General features: G+C 37.4%; 1 protein-coding gene across 3 annotated transcripts in view; it reads left to right on the plus strand.

Moving 5' to 3' along the window:
- NSUN3 (NOP2/Sun RNA methyltransferase 3) overlaps positions 1-20,368 on the plus strand; it is a 56,884-nt gene extending 36,516 nt beyond the window's left edge. Inside the window, exons 6-7 of one of the 3 annotated variants that reach the window (XM_074361591.1) lie at positions 6,402-6,616; positions 11,140-20,365. In XM_074361591.1, coding sequence (XP_074217692.1) covers positions 6,402-6,616; positions 11,140-11,309 — 385 coding nt within the window. In that variant the 3' untranslated portion in view covers positions 11,310-20,365. Of the gene's footprint in view, positions 1-6,401; positions 8,499-11,139 lie in introns of those variants that run through there. The other 2 variants (XM_045503796.2, XM_074361595.1) reach the window with 2 other exon arrangements.
- Positions 20,369-21,712: the final 1,344 nt, after the last annotated feature.

Raw genomic sequence — 21,712 nt, forward strand, 5'->3', positions numbered from 1 at the left:
AGCTGTAATCTTAATTATTCAAGAATACAGACATCTATGGTTGTTTTACCTCTGCACCAGAAGTTGTTACAGGAGAGACAGTGCCTGTACCTTCAAACATGTTACAGGAAGATATAAAAAGAAAATGCTTATCCCTTGATGGTAAGTCATGAAGAGTTAAAATAAGTTAAAATAAAAGAAACTTTTTCTGCTTTGGTCAAAAGATGGCACTATTGCTGTGCTGATTGTTTTCTCCTGCAGTTTGGGCTGAGTATTTTTAAATGCGGAGAACAGTTAAAATTAGTGATCTCATTAACACTGACCCTTCCAACGGAATGCCAAATTTCTAACTAAGGGCCAGAGGAGTAGACCAGAAAAACGGAATTTATATTTTTAAAATGTGGCAGGTTGTTTTAATAGTAATTTGTAAAAATAACATTCTCTGAGACTCAGATTTGCCAGAGGAACAATAGATCACCCTGCATCATGTTTTCAATTTTGGTTAAGTTGGAAATGCCCTCCCTTTGGACCTTTGATAACTGTCAGGGTTCAAAGACATTTTGGGGTTTTGTTTTGTTTTGTTTTTAGTTTTTAAAGGTCATTGAACTTATTCTTTCATTAAGGCAATACTTTTTTTTTTCTTCAAGGTGTTAAAATCAGGTCATCATTTTTCTTTTATTTTCCTCGGTCATTATATTTTACTAGTTAGTAGTTGTAAGACTTAGTGAACTAGTCTGGAAAAGTAAAGGTAGACTCTTTTTTTGCTGGGAAAGCAGCATGATTTCATTTTATTTCTAAGCCAGTATTATATAAATGGCTCTTGGGGCTTGATTCTCTGTCTTTCCTCTAAGCAGATCTTTCAAGGATAGAGAAATTCAGTGAAAAGCACTGAACAGAATGATAAAATGAGCTCTTGAAAAAAATGGCTTTATTATTGATTGTACAAAGTGTTCTCTAAAAGATACAGACAAATCAAAACACTTTTGGGAGGGGGCAGTGGGGAAGAACCCTTGCTGTATTGAGAGAACACAAAAGTCCAGTTTTTTTTTCTTACTTTATATTAGAATAAGGAAATACTGATGGACTCCTGCATATAGATGGCAGATTTGCCTGTCTGCTGCTTTTTAAAGTTAACGTGTAAATGATTTCCTTTAAAACTATTTAAATTTCATCAAATAACTGTGGCTAGTTTATCATGTAGATACAGTACAGAAGATACTTTATATAATTTTGCATTATAACTCATTTGAATCTAAAATACAAGTCCAAAATCTTATTCAAAATCTTCGAGGCCAGATGTGTTTGAGAATTCTGATTTTGTTTTTAAGGTGATAGAGTACGTATTTGGTATATCACCTCAACCACTTCCCTCAGTAGGGTCTAGGACAGCACCCTATAATCAAACATTAATACGTATTCAGCAAAACATTTGACTAGTTATACCACATGGGCTCATTCTTGACCGTAAATGGCCTCACATCAATTTTGAGGCCAAATGAATCTGCCACAAACTTCAGAAAAAAGCTGTAGTCTGCAGAGTTTTTTGGATTTCACAGTGGAGTGTAAGAGGTAGAGACCTGAAGTACCATTCAGGTGTTCTCTGTGAACTGCCAAAAATCAGTTAAGGTTTTCTGTTTGTAAATGGGGAAAATTTCTTACAACCAAATTAGGAAGGACAGTCTCTCTCTTCTCTTTCTCCTTCCCACCCCTTTCCTTCCTCACCTTCCTCCTTCTCACTCAGCCTGACCCCACCACCCCAGTTTCATGTACCGAAGCTTCCAAGTTTTCTCAGTTTTCAGTCATTTAATTTCTTCTGTCCCTTCTTACTTCTCTCTGGAGTCTCCTCTCCTAATCTGGAGTAGTTAACCCCTAAGGGCTCCCATGCATTTATCATTCTGGGGCTTCACCCCCTCTCTGTTCTCCTGTGTTGCATTCACTGTTTTCTGTGACACATTTCTCCTCTTTCTTGATTTACCTCCTTGTTTTGCTAGAGGTAAGATTTCTGAGTCATCAGATATCTGAAAGCTTCTGTCTCCCTCCTATGTATTTATCTGACCGTGTGGCAGTAAATAGCATACACTTTAAATGGCTTTTTCCCCAGGATTTGTAGCGCACTACTCCCCTGATGCCGGTCTGATTCCTGGACCCTTATAGGGATCAGTTTTCTCTCTGGAGGCATTTACCATTCTCTCTTTGTTCTTGAAGTCTCAAATTTAACAATAATGCATCTAGGTGTGGATGTTTTCCATTCATTACGAGGTTAAAGTTTTTACTGTGTTACATAAGACCCTCTCCTCTTAGCTCTCTGAACTCATCTCATGCTGCCACCACCTTCCTTCCTGTGCCGCAGCCACACTGGCTTCCGCGTTCCTCAGACATGGCCAGGGGTCTCGGCACTGGCTATTCCTTTTGTATGGGATGCCCTTCCCCTTAGATATCTATATGGTCCACTCCCGTACCTCCTCGGGTCTTTGTTCAGTTGTCACTTCCTGAAGTGTCATTCTATTCTAATTATCCTACTTAAAATTGCAATCCCCCTCACCATCTGAGCACTCCTAATCCTCTTACCTTGATTTAATTTTCTTCATAGCACCTATCGCTAAATAAAAAATATATGCAAACTGTGATATTGTGAATATATATTTGATCTTTGCTTCTGGCTCCAGACCAGAGCTCATAAAACCCTTGTAATTTCCTAAATGATAAGAATGTAAGAGTGATAGGAATGTCTTTTTTTTTTTTTTTTTTAATACCTGGTTTTGGTAAGGGTGAAAGGAGCCACTTTTGTTATTCATAGTAAGCTCTTTTCAACTATACCTGAGTTTATGTTAATGAGTTGACTTTTGAACAGTCCCTAAGGATGGGGGACTAATTGCCAAGTTGCCAGGGGAGCCAACTGTGTAATTAGAGGGTTGGAACTTTCAGTGCCACCCTCTCCCCACTTTAGGGAGGAGGAGAGGGGCTGGAGATTGAGCTCAATCACCAGTGGCCAGTGATTTAATCAATTATGCCTGCTTAATGAAACCTCTATAAAAAACCACCACTAAAGAGATTTGGCGGGTTTGCAGGATGGAGAGAAGGTACTGGGAGGGTGGTGTGTCTGGAGAGGGCACAGGAGCTCTGCACCCTTCTCCCAGATTTTGCCCTGTGTATTTCTTCCATCTGGTTGTTCTGAACTGTGTCTTTAAATAATAAATCAGTAGTGTAGTAAGTAACTGTTTTTCCTGAGTTCTGAGAGCCAATCTAGCAAATTATTTAACCCAAAGAGGGCGTTTGGGGAACTCCCAGTTTATGCTGGTGAGTCAGAAATACCAGAGACTTGGACTTGCAGTTGGCATTTGAAGGGCAATCTTGTGGGATCTGATGCTAACGCCAGGTGTATAGTGTCAGAATTGAATTAAATTGTAGTACCTGCAGTCATCGTTTTCAGAGAATTGGAGGTTTGCTAGGTGAGGGAAAAACATACATGCAAACACACACCCATATATACATATATATGTGTATATGTAATTACATGTGTATATGTGTGTGTTTATATGCATATGTGTGTGCATATATGTGTAAGTTCTTCGTATTAGTTTGCTAGGACTACTATACACAGTTCTACAGATTGAATAGCTTAAACAACAGAAATTTACTTTCTCACAGTTCTAAAGCTGGCAGTCTGAGATCAAGGTGTCCACAGCGTTAGTTTCTTCTGAGGCCTCTATGCTTGGATATCTCTTTTCTCCCTGGGTCTTCACTGGGTCTTCCCTCTTTAATTCTGTGTTCATATTGCCTCTTCTTATAAGGACACCAGACATATTGGATTAGGGCCCATCCTAATGATCTTGTTTTAAACTCAGTTACCTCTTTAAAGATATTATCTCCAAATACAGTCACATTCTGCGGTACTGGACATTAGGACTTCAACACATGAATTTTGAAGGGTACAATTCAGCCGATGACAGACTTACTTATTTTTTATAGTCTATCTTCTCCGGCTAGAATGTAAGCCTCATGAAGGTGGAGTTTTTTGTTGTTATTTCTCTATTTCAGTATATACCCAACATCTAGAACAATGCCCAGCAACATAATAGATGCTGAATGAATAATAATGAATGTCGTGGCCTTTTGATGAGTTATTTTAATCTGAACACGTCTATTCTTTTCATCTCTGAAAAGTTCTCTTCTTATTATTTCACTAATTCAAGTCCTCCTCCCCCCAGTTCTCTGTAATATTTTCCCTATACTCCTATCAGTTGAACTTTGGACCTACTTGATTGATCTTCCCTGTCTCATTTTCAATATGTTATTCTGCTTTTTTTTTGGAAGATTTTTCAACCTTAACTTCCAAACACTTCTACAAAACATTCTTTATTGTGGTAAACATATATTTCATTCCTAAGAGCCCTCTTCTTGGTCCTGTTTGATGGCATTCTGTTATTGTTTCATGGGTGCTGTATTTTTGCTGATCTTTCTGCATTTACTAGGTCTTGTTATGTCTCTCTTGTTCCCTGAATTTTCTGTTCCTTTGTAGGACATTTTTTGTTTGTTTCTTTTCTTATCTCACATATTACTTAAGCATTTCTTATTCTTAATTATCCTTCATTGCCCATTTTTATTTAATAATGGGACAATACTAGGAGGTTTACGTTAGGGATGAGACTTTTTTGCCTGGTGATGTCACTTTATGATTTGCTGAATACGCAGATCTTTGTTTTGGGGTAGTGAACACTCACAGCGGCTGCCTTAATTAGGTCTCCCTAAACAGTTTATTCAACTTCCTTAGATAAAAACCTTCCAACTTTTTACGTGGCTGCCCAGCTTGCCATCTGTGGGAGTCTGGAATCCATGATTTCATATATTCTTCAAATTAATATTTTGTTTTGTTTTGTTTTGTGTTTTGTTTTTTGGGCGTGAGGTAATTAGGTTTATTTATTTATTATTTTATTTCTTTTTTTAATGGAGGTACTCGGGGTTGAACCCAGGATCTCATGCATGCTAATAAGCATGCAGTCTACCACTGAGCTATACCCTCCTCTCCAAATTAATATCTTTGTTTTTACTTTTTACTCCCATCACATTTCATCTGGCTTTTCCAAGTTCCAAACCCCTCTGTAGTTTGGGAGGTCAAATTCATGCCCTCTGTGACTGTAGTCCTCTTCATTTGCTACTATTTCTCTGTCTGCATATCATCTTTCAAAAATGTATTGAAATTCACTGTTAATAATTCTCTCTATCCTTTTTACTTCATTGTTTTGAGTTAGTATTTTTTTCACATTATATTTAAGTGTGTCTAAAGAAGGAGAGAAAAACCTTGTTATAAGTTTGATTGCCTTGAGTTAGAATTCTTCGATCCTTTAATAATTGAACATTGAAAGCAGAATTTGAACTTACTCTGATGTTGTGGATCTTTATTATAAACCTCAGTTATTGGTATGTGCTCTTGTTTCTTAAATATAAGTATGAGACAGGGCTGAGTGCATGCTTAAATCCAGTAGAGGTCTGGAACATGATTTCTTAAAAAAAAAAAGGAGGAGGAGGAGGAGGAGGAAGAGGAGAAGAAGTTGTTCTTGATTAGTAATTGCTCTGGGGTTATCACCACAGCAGCAGGACTAAAACTTTTCTAGTTTTCTCTCTCAGTCGATGACCTTGCTTCCCACTCCAGTCTTATTATCAAGGCTATGTATCATGAACTTTTGTTTACCTTAAAACATCATAGTTCCCTGTTCATGCTCCCATCTTGTTTTAGATGAGGAGCTGGAATCCCATCTTTTCTGAAGCTAACTCCTCCATTTGCAGTCTGAAGCCCTGGGACTGTTCTTCTTCTGGATCTGCATTTACAAATATGCTCAAGTCTTCCCCTTGAGGGTGAAAAAAACCCTTCCTTCCCATCCTTTCCCTGAAGCCACACTTTCATCTGGAGAAGGCTTCTTAATTTTCTTTCTAGGTTCTGCCTCTCTTTACATATAGCCATTCTCTGAGTATCTGTCTTCAGTCTGCTTTTTTTTGTTTGTTTTTTCTTGCTCTATTCCTGGGAAATCCTATTTATTCCCATGACTTCAGCTATAACTGAGCCCTAACCCCTTTCCTGAAGTTCAAGTGCTCCTTCCCACCTACCCATTAGTACCTACACTCATTATATTCAAAGGCAAACCCAGTACTCCATGCTCTGCCTCCATCCTCCTATGTGTAAGAAAACAAAACAAAGAATCAGGTAAACATATTCTGTTTTTCCCATGTTGACTGGTCTGATTATCATTTCCCCAGTCATCCAGGGGTCCATTAGAAGTAATTGCAAGACTAGGAAACATCCGAAGTTATTACAGTCTGAGTTAGAGAAAGGTTAATTTCAAGTATGTAAGCTTTCTTGCCCTCAGTCCCCACAGTTCCTTTTTAATGTACTAACCAGTCCTCTGCATTTTCTTGATTACATGCAGGTCTGCAATTAAGGCCTTACGTCCTGGAGGGCTTCTTGTGTACTCCACGTGCACACTTTCCAAGGCAGAGAATCAAGATGTGATCAGTGAAATTTTAAACTCCTACAGTAACATCATGCCTGTGGACATTAAGGAAATGGCAAGGACTTGCTCCCAAGACTTCACATTTGCTCCTACAGGCCAGGAATGTGGGCTCTTGGTGATTCCAGATAAAGGTAAAGCCTGGGGCCCAATGTATGTAGCCAAATTGAAAAAATCATGGACTACTTGAAACTGGTGATGTACATTTGGTAAGCCTTTCCATCGGTTATACATCAATGTTTTATTATATTTATTTTTCTAGGCTTTCTACATGTTAACGTTTAAATAATAATGGAGTCACTTTCCTTGGGTCTATTTGGAATCCTATTTAGTTAATACTTCAGCATCTCAGGATCTGTGGTTGAGAATTTTTCAAGTGTATTTTTTTCCTAGAAATATATCTATAGTAATGATTTAAGGTGGTGCAGATGGTGTTTGTTCTGTATAATAAACCTACTGTCTTTTACTTGGCATTTTGTAGTTAAATTAATCAAAGTACATGGTTTTATGCATAAAATGTTTAGAAATGCATTCTATCCAAAATGTTGGTGCATTGAACCTTTAAAACTGCATATTTGCTGGCCCCCTTATCATTTTCTCCTGATCAAATACACAGATTCTTCCAGAGATTTCCCCCACCTTCTCTGTAAGAACTGATTGATATTCTGAGACTAACTTCTTAAACAGCACTATTTCTAGTTCTAACAAAATAAGTTTCTTATTTGCCAAGTTGTTTTTTGTTAAGAACTATCTTCTGTTTACTGCAAAGGTCAGTGACTCCATTGACATCAGCTTTATTTCTCCACTTTTTTTTGTATTCACAAATACAAATTGAAAGGGTAAATTATGTTGAAAGGCCGCTAGAACAGCAGATTCACATGCGCATGTTTGACTTTCGACATTCAGCTTGTAGAATAATGGAGTCTATCCAGCAGGCTATAAAGCAAGTACTTGAAACAAAACCAGAATGATTAATAACCGCAATAACTGAACTATATTTGGAGAGTTTGCTACATAATTGCAGTCATAATGAGCACTACAGAATCTGATTATCTTACAGTTGCAATCTGGAGGGGCTTTTTATTTCACTCCGTTATGAAATGTTATCCGAGAGTGTGATGTCACATATTAATGCACAAGAGGGAGATGCCTAATGAGAGTGGATTATACTATTACCAAAACCCAGTACTGTTTACTAAGTGGCTCTCCTTATTTACACATATCCTGGGAATATTGTATATATTTCTTTGTGTGTACTTAGGGTTTTAGCCTCAGGTTAGGATCATGTGTTTTCTCTAGAAATTGCTTCACTCAAATTCCAAACATATTTTTCCACCTATTAAGAAAAAATATGCAGCATATTTCAAAAGATTCTATCTGTTTAGAAATTACTTTTAAAAATAATGAACTCTGAATATGGAAATATAAAATTCTGCTGAAGCTGAATCCTTTTGTTTATTACATTCTATGTATTCAAACTAGAGACTATTTGCTCGCTTACTGTTTTTGTTTTGCAAGCATGTGTAACTGGAAAGACAGAGGAATAATGTTTTTTCTGTACTTTTATTCCATTAGCCATTTTGTTTCCTTTGTATCTAACCAATGTATTTAAAGAAAAGCTGGATCTCTCAAACTCAATCAGCTATACCGGGCTAATACAGAAGATTAATAATAATGGAAAAATTTGTGTGTGTGTGTATGTTTTTAGTTTGTGCTTATTGGTTTGTTTTCTCAATTTGAAATCCTGCTTTCAGATACTATAGGTTTAAAAACACATTTATTCTCTAGATTAATCAGAAAGTAAATGTTCACAGTGCACTTTGTTGAATGTCATTATTTTCCCAACATAATGCCTTGAAGCCTAATCTGAATACTCCATGTGCCATTGTATTAGACCTTTCTATAATTACTGAAAAAGGCATATATAGTTTACATGTAGCTTGCTTTATTATTAATAATAATTATAATGAAACAGCTAACATTCATTGAGCATTAAATGTTTGATTAAGTGCTTTATATTTATGTTATCTTTTTTGAACTTTAAAACAATTCCCGGAGTGAGTATTGTAACTACCTTTTGTGAATGAGAAAACCCAAGTTTAGCACTGTTCCTAGCTTGCCAAGGCTACACTGGTAAGTAAAGTGTGAAACAGAGATTAAAACTAGCTTCAAAGGCCCGACCCTTCTCCCTCCTCCATGCTGTCTCACAGGATATAGGTTATAGGAACACTCAACTGACTTTATCAACTGACTTTACCCTTATTCTCCATTGCTCAGCTTTCCCTTTGTATGCAGTTTCCTATTTTCAGTCATCAAAGGGTTAATTACTATTTGGGGGAAAAATTCTTAGGAATAGTTCAGGCTGTGTTCTATAGAAGTACTTCTTGTGATTGCAATACTTAGAAATCTCCCTTAGAGTTTTCTGTGCCTCCCTTTTCTTTGCAGATGCTGAAGAATAGAAATTTGGAGCAGCCTTGCAATGTCAATTGAAAAGCAGGGAGTAATTGATATTACTCTCTGTGGCATCAAGTCACTTTCAAAATAGCTTTATAAAAATTTAGGTTGCTTACCAACACATTAACTGCTGCCATCAGCACGCTGAACAGCCACTAGTTTCAGAAACAGACTATGAATAAATGTAATGCATTTAGATGGTTTGTACTGAATTTTTAAAGCATCAGATATTATCTATGGCTTGGAATCAGGGCTGCCTGCAGTTCTTCATCCTATTACATATATCTATATAGCCTTATACTGAAGATTGCATGTTACCTCCTTAACAGTATTATAAAAAATACCCTTTTGTACAATGTGAGTAGACATAAAATAACAGATACTGGGACATTTGCTACATGACTAAATAAAGTGATTGCAAATCTAACAGGCCCTTATCCAAGAAGACTTTATATCTGGAGATAAGTGTCAGATGATCTGCATAGGCTAATGCAACTCATCTGGAATACAAAGAGAAAATTGGAACCAATAGCAACAATTTTATTAGATGCCAAGAAGTCCTTTGATGCAATTGAATAGGACTACTTGTATTATATGTTAGGTAAATTTGGCATTGGGGACAAATATAATGGCACATTTTATTTTCAGCCCATTTATATGGTTCAAATCAATGGTTTACAATCTTCTTTTCCTTGCCTTATTGCTGCACTGGGGAGGGGAGTAAGGATGATACCCATTACTGATGTTACTCTTTGGGCTAACGTTGGAGCTATAATATCACCCAGATCCCATGGGTATCTGAAGGATATTCAGATGAAGGTTCACAAATTAACTAATGTCTGCTGGTAATCTACTTCTTGTGCTGAAAGCCCTAACAGCATCTGTCCTGAAAACATTAAAAGTAATGTCAGAATTTGGAATGGCTTCAGGCTGCAAAGTCAATGGGAGAGAATCAGAAATACTATCTTGACAGAGCTGTTTCTATTAATATTACTTATCATATGACATTTAAAATAAAATGAAAATTTAAAAGAATTGATTTGGGGTTCTCATTAGGGAATGATTAAACTATAGAGTGAAAAACAAACTTAAAAAATTGACCTGTTAATTCAATGCTTAAGATATCTAAAAAATAGTTTTCACTAAACCCAAGGAGGAGAAAAGCCTTGTAGAGCATATGCTTCTTTAAAATTTAATTAGCTCAATCAAATATTAACTCCATACCTTTCGGTAACTTTTCACAAATGAAAAAAGTAATTTCCTTAGTCATGTGAGACTATATAGTCATGTTGAAACTGGGTGAAACCATATGCTACCTTAGAAAAAGGACCGTTTGCCTCATTGGAAGCTATCTGATATATGTCATGACTCAATTAAGCTTGCTATGGCTTGTCAAAAGGAATTTTCTGCTGCGTATTGTTATGGAAGAGCCCATCACACACAAATAACTATACAGCCTAGCAGAATCAACAAACGAAAAATGTGTATAGCCTATTGAAAAAGGAGAAACAGGACTATTCTTCCTAGTTCTTAAAAACAAGTGGAAGTAAATTGTAGATATTAACAAGAATGGGCAGAGTTAAAAGGGATTAGCATTGGCAATAGGAGAAAAGAGGAACTGGGCTTATTTTAGTTTATCATTATTAAGTAAGAAAGATTGTTCACATACTCTTCAAAACAAGGTGTTAACAACCTTTGCAAAGTAGTAAGCCATTCCCCTATTCTGGCATTACCGTCATCTCTGGGGTAAGAGACAGAGAAATGAGAGGACTAAAGAACTTGTGCTGACTTGTGAATTGATGTTAGAACAGGTTTACTGTGGGCTTGTAGCTCATAGCTGTCAACTATTAAGAAAAGGGAAGGGTGATAGCATCTAACTCTGATGCCACTGGAAATTTTTCTGTGTGATTTTTAGCCATGAAAAGTCAATATAACTAGCTACATAGATAGCCATTCCTTGACTTGATCATAAAAAAACTAAGGTATAAGTCCTAGATTATAACAAATATGTTAAGTGAACACAGCAGACATATGCAAACTATTTATGTTCTGCATAATGGTTGCTTTTGTCATATATCCTTGTACAGATTATCTTCTTTAAATCTTGTGTATGAAATGATAGCTATTCCCATACATGCGTTTTTTTCAGCTACATAGTTAACTTGACCATATAGAGTTAACAGGTTCCTTTTCCACCCCACAGGACTCAACTGGCTGAAGCAACCTGATACAGTTTCAACAGAGGTGATTTTTGAACCAGGAGAATGGTTTAGGAGAAGTTTAAAGTGGGATCTGGAACATCACTCTGGAGTTGGGTGTAGATTGAGTCAGTCAAGCATATTTCAGAAGCAAAGGATGCTACGATGGGCCTGAAGAGTTTAGGATACACTCCTAGGAAGCAGATTACAACTCCCAACAAAGTTTACGCTTTCATCTATCTGGTCACACCCCCTACCTTCAATGAGGACTTTAGTACCTAGCTCATATCCTCTCTATTGGAATACCTACCACAGGCTGAATTCAACACCTCTATGAGAAACCCATCCAATATCCCACCTTTGTGGTTCCTTTACTGCTTCTTCCCCAGTGGCTTTTGTCTCTATTTGTCTTTAGCAAATCACTCTCCAGGAAATTCCCTAGAATTTGGCATTCTCTAGAGCCATACTCTCCAGTGGACCTTTCTACATAATAGAAATGTTTTATTTGCCCTGTCCAACATGGACAATATGGTAGCCATGCATGGTTATTGAGCACTTGAAATGTGGCTACTGTGATTGAGGAACATAACCTTTAGTTTTAATGACTTTAATAGTAAATAGCCACCTGTGGTTAGTGGCTACCATATTGGACAATATGGATCTAGAATTTCTTCACCTAGGATAATGTAATCTCAGTATCTCCTACTCTTCCAGCTTTCTTACTCTCTCATTTTCATTAAAACTGCAATCCAATTTCCTTGACACCATAGTTTTTATTTTAAATTTTTTAAATTGAAGTATAGTCAGTTTACAATATTGTGTCAATTTCTGGTGTACAGCATAATGTTTCAGTCATACATATATATACATATATTCATTTTTATATTCTTTTTCATTATAGATTACTACAAGATATTGAATATAGTTCCCTGTGCCATGCATTAGAAACTTCTTTATCTATTTTATATATAATAGTTAGTATCTGCAAATCTCAAACTCCCAATTTATCCCTTCCCACCCCATTTCACCCCCAGTAACCATAAGTTTATTTTCTATGTCTGTGACGTTGTAGCTTTTAAACCTTCATCCTCTTACTGTCCTTTCTCTTCTGGTATCCTTTCCTTACCTATCTTGGATCCTATGGTGGATAACTTGACACTTTTTCTCACAGTGCCCTCATCTCCTTCATGCTTTTGCATTCCAGTACATCTGATATTTAAACCTGCAACTCTTGATAAGTCCAGTAGTCCATGCTTCTACTAATATATACAGTGATGGCTGAGCATTGTTTGGAAAAAAAATCATATATTAGTGCAGACTGATGTTATTACAAATTTGTGCACCTGTGCAGATTGATTTCACTACAAATTCATGCTCACTTGCTTCTCCTAAGACTTATGTTGCTTAGCAATTTTGGCTGTTCTTTGACCAGCTTCCTTTTCCATTCTCATTAGTGACTTTTCCAAACTTCAGCTATTCTCTACAACTCTTTTGTATAAACACTCTGCTCCTGTCTCTCAGAAGATGATCCTGCCTCTTAGTTCCTTGAGAAAATTGTGGTCATCAGAGTGAGTATTCTTTTTTTATTTTTTAATTTTTTTTAAACTTTTTTTATTGAGTTATAATCATTTTACAATATTGTGTCAAATTCCAGTGTAGAGCACAATTTTTCAGTTACACGTGAACATATATATATTCATTGTCACATTTTTTTCTCTGTGAGCTACCATAAGATCTTGTATGTATTTCCCTGTGCTATGCAGTATAATCCTGTTTGTCTATTCTACATTTTGAAATCCCAGAGAGTGAGTATTCTTACTCTTTCCTAATAGATACTCCTCCTTTTATTTAGAAGCGCCATGTTCATCTGGCCTCACAAATTAGAAACGTGGGAGTCACGTTCAGTTTTTCTCTTTCCTTTTCTTCATTCTCACCTCTAGATAATAGCCAAGTCTCACTTTTTTTTTTCTTCCTGTTCTCTCTTAGTATCATTGGCATTGCCTTAGTTAAGATCACCTGGGCTATTGAATTTTCTTCCCAGTCATCTTCCTACCTGCTGCCTCACACTTCACAATCCACGCTGTCTATTGCTGCTCTAGTGCTCTCCATATAATAAAACCCCATTATGTCATTACCCTGCTTAAAAGTTTTCAATGGCTCCCCATTGCCTGTAGGATGAAATCCACGCTCTTTTAGCATGTCATTACTAGGTCCTCTTGCTTTGAGATCTGTATCTCTCTCTCACACACACAGATACACACACACAATTACATCCTCTTTAACTTCATAAAAATTTGAACAATCCTACTGAAGAAACCTACTATCACAGTGTATAAAGTGTCCCAGCGAATTGGTTGGGATACCCTTTAGGTAACTTGCCACATTTCCCACTCTACAATTAGCTAGAGTTCTACTAGATGACCTGATTTTTTTTCCAGTGATCTAGATATTTAAAAAGATAGTCTTTTTGTTCTTATACTCCTATCTGAAAACTATATATTTGGGCTGCAGTATTTAGGCTGTTTTTTTGTTTTGTTTTGTTTTTGCAGTGAATGGAAAGAATAGGCAAACCATTTTCAAAAGCTTGTGCATTAGGCTGAAAGATGTAAATTAAATAACGAATCCACCATATTATGAGCATGCTTAGGCATGCATACATTGTGGGAAAATTTCAAAATGAAATAGGCTCAATAATAAGATTGGAATGCCGATGGATAAATCCATAATTGTCTTCTGGAGGATACTTCAAACCTACAAGGAATATCCAAGGGCAGAACAGCAGATGAGAATGTCTTAAAATAGAAAAAGAAATTGTACTTCAGCACATCAAGGACAGTCAAAAAATAGATTATTAAAGTAGCACTTGCAGAAACCATAGAAAAATCGTATTCTCTATAAATTTATCAGTTACTCCAGAGGGTTTTTGTGTGTGTGTGAAATTTGAAAATTAATGTGATTTGGAACTACTACTGCCTCTGTGATAGTAAATAGGTCTCAAACTTTCTAAACCTTGGTTGCCTAATTTTTAAAGTAAAATAGATTATCTCTAAGAAAGTGAATATGTTTTAAGCCATTACTATATCACAGACATTGTTCTAATATTTATATACTTGTTCTTTTATTTAACCCATTCTCTTCTTTTTAAAAAAATTTCTCTGACTTATAACTGAGTTTGAAGTAAAGGGCTAATTCAAGGGAGTCAAGGGAGAAAATAGAAAGACAGTGGTGGAGAATCAAAATAAGTCAAAAAGGAGTTGGTAAATAGAAAAGTAAGCTCTGAGTAGGCAGTGGAACTGGCCGGGGGGGAGCAGGCAGTAGAGTCCAGCTGAAAAGTACAACCGCCCATGTTGGTTCTTTGAAATTAGGTTCTTGTTGCTGACGTGTCTGTTAAGGCAGCATGCCAGAAAGCCTGGTTATTTCTGTTGCTTTTTTGTAGCAAACCAGTCTTATTTCCAAGCATATTTTTCACTCTTATGTATCTCAAACTTTGGTAATACAAGTACTCCTTTTAAAGAGCAAAAACAATATTTCTTTTCAGACCAGGGACATTTTTTTCTTTGCTTATGGAAAGAGTGGTCATGTAATTCATCATCCAACCAGGACATTTTTGAGAGTGGAAGGGCAAGCAATTAATAATTACACCAGGGCAACTGATGTAACTAGGACTATCATGGATACACTGGTCACATGGTCACCTAACTGCATGGGGCAGGGTGAGGGTGCGCACTCATGCATTTAAATAGATCACATAGGTCTCATGCTTCATTAGAAATACTTTTGTCCCTTCTGTACACTTTCCTGCAGTCCCCAGTCTCTGAGGAAATGAGATGCTCCTCCATCCGAGCACAAATAACAACCTCTTTAATTGCAAAAAGTGACTTCCTGTCCACTTTTTTTGCCTGAAATCTACAGCATGAGGGTTTCCTTTCAATCAACAATGCAAGCTACACTCCAAACACTCTCCAGTGACTTCAATCTGATATTATATTTTATGGAGCTTTGACAGGATCCTGGCCGAGATAACTGATAGTCAAGATGAAGAGTCTAAGCTAAGGCAATGGCTTTCAAATTTTTGTAAAAAATGTAAATCACATTTATAAGATGACATGCACATATAAACCCATAGACATACAAAAAAATTTATTACACAATATTTATCTTTAAACTTGAGATATACCACATGTACACATACATATAAGCATACACATACACATGTATATGTATGATTTTTTAAAAACCAGTTGTGATTTACTCAAATGATTTCATGATGCACTAAGGGTTTGTGATCTACTGTTTGAAAACAATGCTAACCAGCCATTCCCTTCTGTGTCAAGTAAAAGGATACATAACTGTACCATGTTAATTCATTCCCACATGCCTTCACAGAACTTCAGTTGACTCTTTTGTTCTTGGTTTAAGTAAAAGTCAATTTCAGAACATTTAAGTGAGTCTTATACAAAACATTGTGTATTTGTTGTTCAAAGTCCTCCCCATGTAGGGACACTGATTATGAATTTCTCTTAGATTTTAGTGAATGTTTTCAGATTAGGAAGCCTATGTAAATCGAGTTATTTTCCATTTTGCCTTGAGTTCTGAGAAACATATTTAAATTCTATGATCAGTTGCAGCAGATATCTCTGTTTATCTCCTTTCACCTTCCCCATTCTTCACATGGCTTTTATTCTCACTTCATCCTCCTTTTTTATTAAAATGATCGTGTTGTAGAAGATGTACTGGTTAAAAGTGTATGTACCAGAGTCAAACTGCAGATTTTGTGATGTTAGGCAAATTACTTAACCTCTTTGTATCTTAGTTTCCTCATCAGTAAAATAATAATAATGGTTACAGATTTTTGTGAGAGCTAAATAGAATAATTTTAAATACAAGAACAATGCTTAGCCTATATTAAGATGACAGTACATGAAGTTTTAGAAGCAAATATACAATTCGTTAAGGATTCCTTTATTTCTCAATCTTCAGGAACCAGGAAAGTCCCATAAATATAGTCTCATCTGAAGTGAGTATGTAAATGTGTGTCTGCATCTTATTCCATAAGCGTCCCTTTGCTAGATCAATTAACAGATGAATGCTTTCTTTTGGAATTTTGGGGCTGGATAGTTCCACCTTACCTCTTCATTTACTCCTTTGTGATATTTGTGTATGAGTTTGTTTTCCCACTAGTATGCAAGAAACTTGAGGGTCAGGGGCTGTCTTATCAATCTTTGAATTCCCCTAGCACTTCATTCAAGTTCTTTCCTACAGTAGGTGTTTCATAAATGTTTAATGAAATAAATTAAACAGGTTCTTTTCAATGTCAATAAAGTAAGGAAGTTGTCAGTAGAAAGGACTAAAAATTCAGAGTTTGACAGAAGCACAGAGAGAGTTTGATATTCAGAACATTAAACAAGGCTAAAGTAGAATGCCCAACATTCCTGTCAGCGGTGGTTAAGAACATGCGCTTTGTTAGTAAATCTGGATGTAACATCCTGTTTCAGTCACTTCCTACATAACTTGGCAAGTTATGTAACCTCTTTAAACTTCAGATGCCTCAACTCTACAATAAGGATAATTAAAAGATTGTGAATTTAAAGTGCTTAGCACAGTGTCTGATATAGAAAGCAGTTGGGTTTTTTTTTCCTGTATCACAAATTACCATAAATTTAACAGCTTAAAAGAGAACAAATTTATTATCTCATAGTTTTCATGGGTCAACAGTCCAGCACATTTTAATTGGGCCCTCTGATTATGGTTTCAAAAGGCTAAAATCAAGGTGTAAGCCAGGTATGCCCTCATCTAGAGATCTGACTGGGGAGAGATGTGTTTCCCAGCTCCCTCAGGTTGTTGGTTTAATTTGACTGGAACCACTCTCAGCAGCCAGGGGGCACTGGCAGGCTCATCACAGGACCCCCTCCATAGGTCCTCTCACTCTATGAATCTCTTAATCTCTTCCTTCTGGAAAGGCTCCAATCCCTTTAAGTGCTCACCTTCTCAGGCCAGGCCCCCCTAGGGCAATCTCCCTTATGATGAACTCAAAGTGAACTGATCGATAATCCAGTCTTGGGGGAGGTATTCCATCATATTCACAGGTCTGGCTTACACTCAGGGGTAGGGGATCATACCAGGGTTTGGGTGGGATTCTTAGGGGCCGTCTTAGAATTCTGCCTATCACAAGAGGTAATTTCAGATCCTCTCTGAACAGGCATTTACGTTTCAGGAAACAAGTGACTAAAGAGAGAGAAATGCATTTCATTCCACCATTCCTCATCCAGGGAGTGTGTACATGGTAGTGAGTATAAGATGAGAGACTTGTGGCTGATTTTCCCTCTCTGTACGTACCTTTGTTAATGTGAGCATCTTCCTGTCCTGAGTATGATTCTACTACTTACATACACATATTAAATATATAACATAACCCTTAACGATTTTAGTGTTAAATTAAAGAAACAGTACTTTTTCCTGAGATTAAACACTGGCTGTGTTAGATTTATTGACAGTGGGCTGATCTCCAGTACAGTCAGTCCTCCATATCTGTGGGTTCGTTCCACATCTGCAGATTGAACCAACCACGGATAGAAAATATTTGGGAAAAAATTCCCAAAAAAGCAAAATTTGAATTTGCCACCATGGCAACTATTTCTGTAGCATTTACATTGTATTTGCAACTATTTACATTGTATTTGCAACTATTTACATTGTATTAGGTACTAGAAGTAATCTAGAGATGATTTAAAGTATATAGGAGCATGTGTTTAGGTTATATTCAAATACTACACCGTTTTTTTTATAAGGGACCTAAGCATCCACGGATTTTAATATTCACTGTGGGGGTGGGGGTGGGGTCCTGGAACCAATCTGCCACAGATATTGAGGGACAACCGTATAGCAGCATTTTCCTAAGAAATTTTCTAAGATAATTTTGATTACACGCTATACTGTTCTTATTGTTTTTATTACCACCTAGGACACTTTGAGATAATCAGTGAGAGAAAAATGATTAAAAGTGTTAGGAAGTTAGGAAGATACTGGTTCGCTTTCTTATCCCTCCTGTACCAAATGATTCAAACAGAAAATGTGTTATAATTTTTATTTGTGTGAGTTACATTCAACATTGGAGTACAAAGAAATATGAAATTATATTTATCGTCAATAAATACAATCTAGTTGCAAAGATAGGACACAGATATGAAGAGTTAAGTCACAGTAGAAGGCAGTTTAAAATTATAAACAAAATAGTGAAATGTTAAATGGTGGAGTCATTATAAGCTGGAGATGTCAGGATGGCTAAGGGAAGTAGGGACCACGACTAAACCTACAGAGATGGAGAGAATGGAAGAGGGCACCTAGGATGGCAGAGCAGCATGAATAGAAGTGCCGATGCACACACAATGAAGCCTATTCATGGAATGGCAGTCTGGCTGAATTCCTGTGTACAACAAAGTGTGTAGGAAGAGATAAAGTTGAAAATGTATATATTATTTGAGACCTCAAGTAGGAATCCAAGGAGTTTGGACTTAATAGGCAATGGCAATCCATTGAACTTTTTTCAGAAGAGGAATGCTGCACAGATTAAGTATTGAATAAGCATTTGTTAAAAGAATGAATGAATATGTAATAAATATTTTAAGAAGAGTGATAGTTGGGAGAAGGTTAAATTGGAGGAAATAATATTGGTCTGGTCTGCACAATACTAAGGATCTGACACATGGCCTATATAGTCATAGGATCTGAGATAGGTCGCATCGTGAGGGTGGGACTTCAGAGGGAGGGATAAGTGGAAAGGAAGAATTAATAGCATTTGAAAACTAGATATGGTGGTGGGAGAGGGAGGAAGAAGAGGGGAAATTTAAAATGACTCTGGATTTCCAGTCTGGATATTCTTTTAAATGATTATAGCACTGTACAGTTTTTCTATATGTAAAATGAGGCAAATAAGGGTGTTTACCTCAAATACTCTATAATTTCTATTATTATTGTTAGATACATAAATGTTTAACACAGTGCTTGAGTGAATGTTGGTTTTCAATAAATAGTTGGTATTTAAATATTTTTTTGTCATCATTAATATTCTTTAATCACAATCCCCAAGTTCAAAAAGTTCTGAAAATATGTATTTTTTCATAACATGTTCAGTAACCTGACCTGAAGTCTTTTGTTAGCAAAAAACTTTACCTGAATTGACTGAGAAGTTATTTGTATCTTTATTTACTGTGTAAATAGTCATATATTTTGCTCCATAAATATTCATATATTTACAGTGAGAAGAGATACTTGGTTCAGCCTTATAACCTAGCTTTGCCTGTTTCCTTGACTCAACTCCTCAGCATATTTGTGAATGTGACAGTAGCCTTTATATCATTTTCTAGTTCAAAGGAACAAATGTGGATACTGACTGAGATATTCCTGGGACTGTTAAAAAATATAGATTGGAGATACCTGACTGGCATTTCAGGCAATGAGTGAGAGCCATAGATAAGTGAAATTTTAAGCCATGAGAAGGATGGGACCTCCCAGAAAGACTTCAGGGAGGAAGGAAAAGGCAGTGAGGTGATGATTGACTCTTGGGATGAGCACACAATGCACAGAATGAGAAGCCCTGCTTGGGTATCACAATGCAGATGCTCAGGGTCGAAGCTGAGTCCGTTGGAATAGTTTGAGATGGGAGAGAGGCAGGGTTGTGCCAGAGTTGCCAAGGAAAGAATGAATTTTCAGGAGGAGCAGTTGATCACCAGTCACGGGCCACAGAGAGGTCAGAGGAAGGGAGAACAGTAACCACAGACTAGATTTGGTAACATGGTGGGTTCAAAGATGGTGACTGTGTAAACTGAGCTGCTTGCAGAGAGGTGAGAACAGAATCCTCGAGGATACAAGGTGGGAATGTCAGTGGCCTATCCAGGTTTTATTCTTGATTATATGCACTACTGGTTGATCTAGGAACATAAGATTCATAAAATGATAGAACTTCATAGTTAAACCTGGTCATATATTCTATCCCTCTTGCTTTGCAGTTAAGGATACTGATACCCTTAGACTGGTGAAGATTCTGATAATGGTGAGTTAGCATCAGAGTTAAGACTAGAACATAGGTACTGAGACTCCCAATTTAGTGCTGTTTCTGCTATGCTTTAGGCATCCAAGCAGGAGGTTCACCTAAGGGTGCTGTCTGAACAACACCTTTAGATATTCCTGCAGCCCCCTTAGTACAGAGCAAGATACTCCACCAACCTGCTCAAGTATAAATTTTTATAAAAAAGCAATATGTATTAAATACAAATATCCCCTATATGTATGTTGCCTATATATGTTTATATATATATATATATGTGTTGGTTTTTATTAAAAAGCACTTTTCTTCAAACTAATTTTCCACTCATACCACTGGTATTTTATGGGAAATTGAAAATCTTATGCATTCATATAACTTTCAGTGAACTCAATGAATTTTTCCTTTGTATAACAATATCTATCATAAAGATCAGTCACTCTATCCGTAAACTTTCAGTAGTTTCATTTTTCTTAGGTTTAATCTCTGTAACTTGAAGAATCTCAACAGTTTAAGAGGAGCACCACAGGATTGTAAGCTCCTTAAAGGCAGGGACTTTCCTTTGTTTTTAATAGGCTAGAACAACGTCTGGAACATAATATTATTACCGGCCCTCCAGAGTCAGTCCCCAGCAAGGGTCCTTCTGCCCGCTGTCCTTCCAGCTAATAGAACAAGACCAAAATCAGTTCAGAAGAAAAAGAAAGCTTTATTCTTGGGTCAGAGAATGTAGAGGTGTGAGCCAGAGCGCTAAGGCACACCGCTCCCTAACAGGCTGTGGGCGGGGCTGCTTTGTAAGGTCTGGACAGCCCCCTCCCCACTCCCCCTCCCCCCCCCCCGCCTCCCCCATACCGCGGCCGCCCCCCCGCCACCGTGGGCGGAGTTCTCGCGGGACAGGCGCAGCTGCACTGCGCACGCGCCAGGTCGCGGTGAGGACGCAGCGTCTCCACACCGGCTGCTGCCGCCATCTTGGGGTGCCCTGCTGTGCACGCAGTCCCCCAGCTGGAGTGTGACGCCACCGTTTCTCACAAGCCTCTGGGGTCTGAAGGACCAGGCGCACAGCCTCTTCACATGGTACCCTGTGAGCAACTGAAACTAGAGGAAGCACAAAGGGAAAAAAAGAGGTTAGACTTTATCACTCAATCTATTTTTATTCCGCGGGAATTGTCAGTGGGCTTTGCCTGTGACAGCATGTGTTCCATAAATGCTTGTTGAATGAACAGATGAATAGGTGAACACACGAGAAAAGGAATAAATGAACGAAGTGGTCAGTAAGTCTCCTCCAGGAACAGTGGTGAGAAAAAATGTTTAGGTCAGCCTCCTGACCAGGCTTGTGCTCGGTTTTCTGACTCAACTCCAGTAGACAAAGCCCTCGGCATATTTGTAAACCCAGTGGTAGCCCTCAGTCAAAGGAATATATTTGAATTCTCCCTCAGAATTTTCCTTCGCAGACTTTACTTCTTGGGTGCCAGTAACCCTGAATAAAGATTCGAGACAGGGAGGAGGTCTTGAGGGTGGGTGGTGGAATGTGCTGGTCCTGG

The sequence above is a fragment of the Camelus bactrianus genome, chromosome 1, assembly GCF_048773025.1.
Source record: "Camelus bactrianus isolate YW-2024 breed Bactrian camel chromosome 1, ASM4877302v1, whole genome shotgun sequence".
Lineage (NCBI taxonomy): Eukaryota > Metazoa > Chordata > Mammalia > Artiodactyla > Camelidae > Camelus > Camelus bactrianus.